Raw genomic sequence first — 7,636 nt, forward strand, 5'->3', positions numbered from 1 at the left:
CCCTTCTGCCTCCCAAAGCTATTGCAGGTGGCAGATCACTCCTGTTCCCCACAGCTCACTTCCTCCGAACCTCTGGGTCTGTGGGGCCTGAAAAGTCATCCAGAAGACAGTGGCCAGGAACCCATGAGCCCCGGGTGCCCCCCGCCCCCTGCTCAGGGCTCCTGAAATAGTAACAGGGGTAACTAAACGAATCAGACTGCCAGCCAGGCCTGAGAAAAGATGGATGTATATATATTTTTTTCCTTTTTGAATTTCAACCCAAAAAATATTCCAGGAAATGATGGAGAGGCTGGGCTGGGTCTCCTTCAAAGGGCATTTGCTACCAAGGACAGTGGGCTGGCTGACCCCCAGACTACCCCAGCCCACTTCTCCCTGCCTACTCCAGGATGGGAGAGACAGTAGAGGTGGGGGTGCAGCTGGGAACAGGGCCAGGGGTGGTGGCTCTGGGGTTAGAAGCTGGGCTGAGGCTGGGGATAGGTGGGGCTGCCCATGTGCAGTCATCTTTGCCCAGCGACAGCCTCGGAGCTGTCCGGACTAATAACCTACATAGGCGTGGGTGAGGCAGGCTAAGCAGGACACTGCAGCCAGGTATCTGGGAAAGGCAGACTCAGAGCTGGCCTTCCTCTTCTAACTGATGATCTGCCGGGGTCGTCCATAGCCTGTCATGCCAGCCTGTGAGGCCCCTCTGTTGCTGCCCATCTGAAGGCCAATAACGTGCTTCCCCTCCTGCAGTTGACTCTCTGTGAACTCCCTCTTATGCTCCTGGGCTTTCCTAAAAGAAGAGGAACCAGGATCAGACTTCAAGGACTTAGTGTTCTCCAACTGTTTTCTGATCCCTGTCGCTTCCTTGTTGAGCCCATTCCCTTCCCATTTGTCTTCTCTTTCTTTCCTGAGTTTGGCTGATGCCAGGAGTTAGGGAGCCTGCTGGAGCACATGCTGGTAAAAGGCATGAGTCCAGAAGTGAGGCCCCGTTTCCCCCAGTCCAAGGCCTTACTTGGGGCCTTCCTGGCTCTGCTAAACCTGATCTTTACTGTGGCTGACCAGCCCAAGCCACCCCCACCTCACAAAGAGACCCAAGCTTGGGAACAGGGACCCAATGGCCACATACTTCATAAACCAGTTGGGATCTCCACGGTAGTGTCCATCGTTCTTGGTCACAGCCAAGCTGCCCAATGCCATTAGAGTCCTCTGCACTGCTGCCATGTCTTTGCCTATGAGAAGAGTGGCCAGGAAACCAATTTCAGGACCATATAGGCAAGGTCTGCCCCTGACTCAAAAATGGTCAAACCAAGAGCAAGTATCCCCAGATCCAAAGAGGTTTCAGGAGACCCTACACTAAACCCTTTTGAGTGTGGTGTGGTATATTTTCTATATGTGTACAGTTCTAGGATCCAGCACAGGCCATGGTGCATACTAGGAAAATGCTGGACCACTGAGCTGGTCTGCCTGTTACGTGCTCTCGGCACATACTGTTCCAGCTATGCGCACACCAACAGAGCTGGTTGTGACATCTTTTGATATTCCCTCTCCCTGCCTGAGAATCCTGCTCTCCAGTGGCCCACTGGCTCCAGCCCTTTTCCTCTGTACCTTCAAAGAGGTCAACAGTCTGGAACATGTCAGTCTTGGTGACTCCATAGTCCTCAGCTGCCTTCAAGAATTGAGCTACCTGCTCCATCTGTTTGAAGACCATGGAAGGTGGATTCTCAGGCACCTTCACTGGCTTGGATCCGTCAGGATACAGGCTGTTCACCAGCTTGCTCAGAATCTGCCAGGCACAGAACACAGCTGGACACTCAGCTCAGGGGGTCTGCCCCACAGCTTACAGGGTGGCACACACATCCCCAGACCCCCTTCACAGGGTGCCACTCACCATGCCATTCTTCAGCCACACTTGGAAGCCCAGACGCCCACGATCTGGGCGGCCCACATCAGGGCCAACCTGCATTACAATCCACTCCACCAGTCGCTCCTCCAACTCCTCGTCATACTTCTTCTCGATTTTGGACTGCACTTCACGGCTCATGCCATAGGATGGGCCCTTGTTGGCCATGTTGGGGCAGAGCTGAAGCAGACAGTGGAGAAGAGAGAACAAAGGGTCAGGGAATAGCTTTGCTTCACTTGAGCTAAGCAGGCCTTGAGCTCAGTGAGGGGTTCCCAGCCACCCTAGACACCATCACACTACTTAGCTAGACCAGGTTCGTCCACTTACTGCAAAGGCCTCTCTGAACCTGAACCTCAAGAAACAAGATCTTAGCTATTTGGCCAGCTAGAGCAAGGGTCTGTCAACCGTTTATGTAAAAGACCAGAGAGAAAATATTTTAGAATTTGCAGGCCATATGGCCTCTACGATTGTGTGAAAACAGCCTAGATGATACATAACCAGTGTGTGCCAATAAAATTTTGTCAATAAAAACAAACAGCAGGCTGCACTGGCCTATGGACTATTTTGACAACCCTGGCCTAGAGCCAGCCTTCCCTCTCCTTCTTCCTCCCACTTTCCTCATTGCTTTCTTTCTTTTTTCAGTACAGGATGGAACCCAGGACTTCATATTTGAGAGGGAAGTCTGTACTGCTAAGCTCTGTCCTCAGCCTTCTCTTTGTTTTATGGTTTTGTTTTTGTTTTTTCTCAAGACAGGGTTTCACTGTGTAGCCCCAGCTGTCCTGGAACTCTGTAGACCAGGCTAGGCTCGAACTCACAGAAGTCCACCTGCCTCTGCCTCCCGAGTGCTGGGATTAAAGGCAGGCATGCACCACCAATGCTAGGCTTGTTTCATAGTTTTGAGGCAATGTCTCAGGCCAACAGGCTGATCTTGAATTTAGGATACTCCTACCTTAGCCTTTGGAGTAGCTGAACTTAAAGCTCCCACATTACCTGGTCTGCCTAGCTAATGCATTCTTTGCCAAGACTAGCCAGAAACGCACTAGAGAAGCCTTCCAGAAGGCACATTGTCCCCCGCCCCCCACCTCCCCAAATTAAGCCAGCAGGTATCTTTGTTTAGTTATCAGTTGCCACCAAGTCTTTACCCTCTGACCCAGAAGCTGGAAGAGCAAAGTTCATCTCCTATACTGCATCTGCCAAAACCACCTGGTAAGGCCTCCGAAGTCCAAGGGTTCTCACAAAGCAGCTGCGTTCTCAGGGAGATTCACATGAAAGAGCACTGGTGTGCCCATGTCGGCCAGCTCTGGCTGTTGCAGTAGTTAGAAGAACTGTGCAGTCAGAATACTCCCAGGCTATCCCAGGGCCAAGAATCTGCCAGCCAGAGCATGGGAAGCCTGCCCTTCATGTCAGCTACTGCCCCAGAGGCCAGTGCCTGGCAGCACTGAGGACCAGGCATGGAGAAGGAGGAAAGCTGCAGGATCAGAGCAGGCAGGCTGGTCCCTGGACAGATACAGTAGTCATGGCTGGAGCCAGACCCTGTCAACAGGGGACACCCTAAGTGAGATGCCATCTGTTACAGTGTCTAAAAAGCTTTCCAAGCCAACCCCTGGCTTCAGAGAGGATATAGGTTGGGAGGAAAATTGTATGAACATAGAGTAATTGGCCGACCTCTCACCTCCTTCCCATGCAAGTTGAGACCCTTTCCCCATCCCCCCCCCCCCCGGAAGGTGGTGGGGAGCAATGTTATCACAGAGCTTCGGGCCCAGGCCAGCCGTCAAACTCTGGACATCTTGCCGCCGTCTTTCCCCTTCTAAGTTATGAGTTCCCCGGTTGTGAAGTGGGGCTAACAGTCTACTCAGAGCTGGGAAGGTACAGTCTGCGAACTACATCACACACTGCCTGGAGCTTAACAGAGAGAGCTCTTTGAGATGGTGTGGGTGGGTGGGGGGTGCTTTAACCAGTGAGTTTACACAGCAAACTGATCTGCTCCCTGGCTACCTTCTCCGAGGCATCCCCTGAGTCCATCACCATGTTTGAGAGAAAAAGAAAACCAGAAGACCTCATCCAAATACCAGCCACAGAGCCCCTCACTTCCCTGAGACGGAGTGGGGGGGGGTCCTCCCAGAAGACATGGCCTCCTGAGCAGGTCTTTCAGCTGGGGTTGGAGGACTTTAAGGCCTGGTTTCTGTTGGGAAGTGGTAAACAGCTCTGTCCCTCGCACCCCCCACTGTGTGTCCTGCTCCTCTCCAGGAACTGCTGGGACAAAGAACCACAAAGGTCACAAAGCAAAGGGAGCCGGGTGATTGCAGCCCTCCTTCCTCCAGGCCTCCACTCAGCCGGTCTCTCTCCCATCACCCCATTCCAGCCAGGTACATGCGCCTGACAGTTTCCATCCATTCCCTACCCAGTCTGTATCCTCACCCGCCTCCTACACAGGCTGGGCCTCACCCCCGCCACCTACACAGGCTGGGCACTAGAGGAAAGCATGGGAGAAGAGTGTCCCTACATGCACTTGTCAGTCTCCAGGAAGTTCTGAACAGACAGGTCCAAGAACAAGCCCTAGCCACAATGCACACACTGCAACCCTGACATCTGTAAGTTTGGGTCAGGGCTCAGGATTACATGTGTCCCCACTCAATCCCACCCCTCACCGCCCTTCTTCCCTGTCTCTCCTGGTGGAGAGTCTGAAGTAGAAAGTCCCAAGAAGTCCCTTTGAGGAGAAGAGGTCAGGTGAAGACAGGAAAGCAAGTAAGAATAAAATAAATGATATATATGGGAACAAATGCCATAATGAAACCCATCACTTATATAACTAAAAAACACTGAGAAGAGAAGAAAAAAACCCTTCAAGTTCTCCTCTTGGAGGCACTGGGGGGAAGACTGGGGTTTGGCAGCCCATCCGGGTATTTCTCGACAGAGGCCACAGTACAGAACACCTGCATGAGGCTCACCTTAGATGCCTGTGGCTATGGCTCCTGCCAGGCCCTCTTTTTCTCTGGCAGGTGCGAGGGGAGAGTAGGCAGTGGAAAGGGGCCTGCAACTAGCAGGTGCCCGGAAGAATAAGCAGAACCAGGGGTGTATCTGGCTGCAGTACCCCAACCTTCATCACCACAATACAGCAGTAGGAGTAAGTATTTCTGCATCCCCGAGAGGGCACACCTAAACCCCAGGGACCCAGGAGAGCAGTCCGATTGCATAGGTGTGCCAGCATCTCACTGCCACCCTTTAAATAGCCCCAAGCAGAACCACCAAGCCCCTTGGGAAAGACCAGGGGTCCCAGACCTGCCCAGACAGAGCTCCAAGGCTCCTCCACCTGTCACCCTCTGCCTGCAGTGGATAGAGCTGCCCATGGGAAAGCAGGCTATCTCTGCCTCTTCTGAAGTATTTAACTTCTGTGGGGTTAGGGGTGTCGCTCAGTGGTAGAGTACATGCCTGGCATGCATGGTACCCTGGATTGATCCCCAGCACTACTAACAAATAACCAAAAATCTTCTTCAGTCCTCCACTGTCGCAGGAGCTATCTCTGGCTCCTCTAGGCTGCACAAGCCCTGGGGACCAGCAGTGGGCCGCTGCTCACCAAAACAAGCAAACTCACCTTCTGGGACATCCTGAGATGGAGCAGGCCCAGCTGCTGAAACAGGAGTCTCCCTTTCACCCCACTAATTTTCCCCATTGATTCCCCCCACCCCTCACCCCAGCCAAGTCACCCTGGCATTTTAGCTAGACTTTTTGACTAGTTTAAAACAGATAAAGGACTCTGGGGACCCAATTCCACCCAGCAAGCTAGAGGAGATTAGGGGAGCCCCAGCTGAGACCCCAGCCCTGTCTGATGACACACATCCCCTGCTGCTCCTCCTCACTTGCACTTACAAGGCTTGGTCGTTCTTGGGCTTGAAGGAGAGCAGTGTCAGTGCCTGGGCTGGGGCAGACGGGCTGGGGCGCCGGCTGGGTGAGGGGTTTAAAGGGTGCTGAGGCAGTGATGTCACCCCTCAGCCGGCCCGCTAGCGCCCCTCCCTGCCCAAGGAAGCCCACTGGGCTCCCCACCCCCGGCTGCCCCACTCACTCCACACAGGCTCCATATTTGGGGAAAGACACCAAGTTGGAGCAGTCTGTCGGGGGCAGCCAGAGACATTCCCTGCGTGCTTTGGAGATGCTGCGCAGCCGGGGCGGGGCGGTGCTGAAAGTGGCGGGAAAAGCCTTTTATGGGCAGGACCCTGAAAGCCTTCCTTGCTACCCCGACTTGGGTCTGCTCTTCTCAGCTCTCTGTCCAACCAGAGTGAAAGGCAGAGGTACTCTAAAGAGTCTGGCCCTGAAGAGGGACGCCCCAGGGGGCTAGGGATCCCCCAGATTTGCAGGGGACAAACAAACCACCCTCTTCCAGGGCTTTAAATTCCAGTTAATGTGGAAACTAGTTTTGACTGCGGATTGGCTGCACTATGCAAATGCCTTCCTTTCACAGTCGAGGTTGGAGCTACCACCCCATTTGACAGTTGAGAAAACCGAGGTTCAGATGGCCTTCCCAAGGCCACTGAGTGACAGAACCTGGGTACTCCTGCCCACTGGTGTGGGAGCTGCAGAGGATGTCACACCCTCTCTCAGCTGCACTTACCCTGCTCAGGGTGGGGAGAGCTCCCAGCTGGAGTAAGCGGCTTCACTAGGGGGTGGGATTTGAGAGCTCAGCAGCAAGTCAGCCCTGGCCCCATCCAGAGCAGTGAAATGGAGGGGTGTTTAAGGCTGTGGAGACACAGCCTTAAACACCCCTCCCTCCCCTCAAGAGAGCCTGTCTTGGGAGATTCTATCATCCCAGAAAGGATCCTCTAGCACATCTTGCTTGTACCTGGCTCCAGCAGTCTTGAGAAGGGACAGGGAAAGGATGGGAAGACTGGGGTCGGGGTGGAGACGACGGGACGGGACGGGACAGGACGGGACGCTCAGTGGTTAAAGACATTTGCTGTCAACCCTGATGATCTGAGTTCAATCCCCAGAACCCACATGGTGGAAACAGAGAACCAGCTCTTCTCTGACCTCCCGTGCACTATGCCACACACAGACACACAGACTCCATAAATAAATGTAATTTTTTATTATTTTATTATGTGCAGGGTGTCAGATCTTGGGAGTTATACAGTTGTTAGCTGCCATGTGGGTGCTGGGAATTGAACCCCGGGTTCTCTGGAAGGTCAGTCGGTGCTCTTAACCACTGAGCCATCTCTCCAGCCCCTAAATGTAATTTTTTAAAAGGTAAGAAGACTCTGTGTTCCGCCCCTAATTCTGGGAATTTCAGGAAAGGGATGGAGGAGAAGGGGGAGGGGGAAGGATCCTCAGGCTGAGTGAGCTAGCCTCCCCCAAAACTAGCAGCAGCCCGGGGAGGCTCCGCCTTGGAAGCTCCGCCTCCTACAGCCAACCTGGCTGACTTGAGCTGGGAGCACAGTACACAGAGCTACAGCACCCCCCAGTGGCGTCTGAAGATCATAAACAGGAAGCTCCTGCAGAGAAGACCAAACTTGCCATCCAGGGGTCTCCTGGACACTAGTTAGTCCTGAATTCACCAGATCCCAAATCCCATCCTCTTTTGCTGAAGTCTAAATAAGAACTCCCTCCTCTTGGATTCTGTTTGCCATCCAGATGGTCATTCCTGAACAGCCTTTTTGTTTCAATACAGGGTTTCTTTGGGGAGCCGTGCCTCTGTTCACCAGGCTGGCATCAAACTCAGAGATCCACCTACCTCTGCCCCAAGTGCTGGGATTAAAGGCAGGC

General features: G+C 53.4%; 1 protein-coding gene across 1 annotated transcript; it reads right to left on the reverse strand.

Moving 5' to 3' along the window:
• Positions 1–210: 210 nt before the first annotated feature.
• Positions 211–5,882, reverse strand: Tagln (transgelin). The gene is made up of 5 exons (XM_059267753.1): positions 5,750–5,882; positions 1,871–2,062; positions 1,588–1,765; positions 1,109–1,211; positions 211–772 (listed from the first exon to the last, which is right to left on the reverse strand). Exons 2-5 carry the CDS (start codon positions 2,048–2,050, stop codon positions 628–630), a joined length of 606 nt encoding a protein of 201 aa, XP_059123736.1. The 5' UTR covers positions 2,051–2,062; positions 5,750–5,882; the 3' UTR covers positions 211–627.
• Positions 5,883–7,636: the final 1,754 nt, after the last annotated feature.

The sequence above is a fragment of the Peromyscus eremicus genome, chromosome 7, assembly GCF_949786415.1.
Source record: "Peromyscus eremicus chromosome 7, PerEre_H2_v1, whole genome shotgun sequence".
NCBI classification, from domain to species: Eukaryota; Metazoa; Chordata; class Mammalia; order Rodentia; family Cricetidae; genus Peromyscus; species Peromyscus eremicus.

Excerpts from the sequence above, each read along its gene's own strand:
- Tagln (XM_059267753.1), bottom strand. The coding sequence starts at position 2,050 with ATGGCCAACAAGGGCCCATCCTATGGCATGAGCCGTGAAGTGCAGTCC. Across the intron at positions 1,212-1,587 it reads GACTGTTGACCTCTTTGAAG|GCAAAGACATGGCAGCAGTG; the intron begins GTACAGAGGAAA and ends CTCTTCTCATAG. Across the intron at positions 773-1,108 it reads GATCCCAACTGGTTTATGAA|GAAAGCCCAGGAGCATAAGA; the intron begins GTATGTGGCCAT and ends CTCTTCTTTTAG.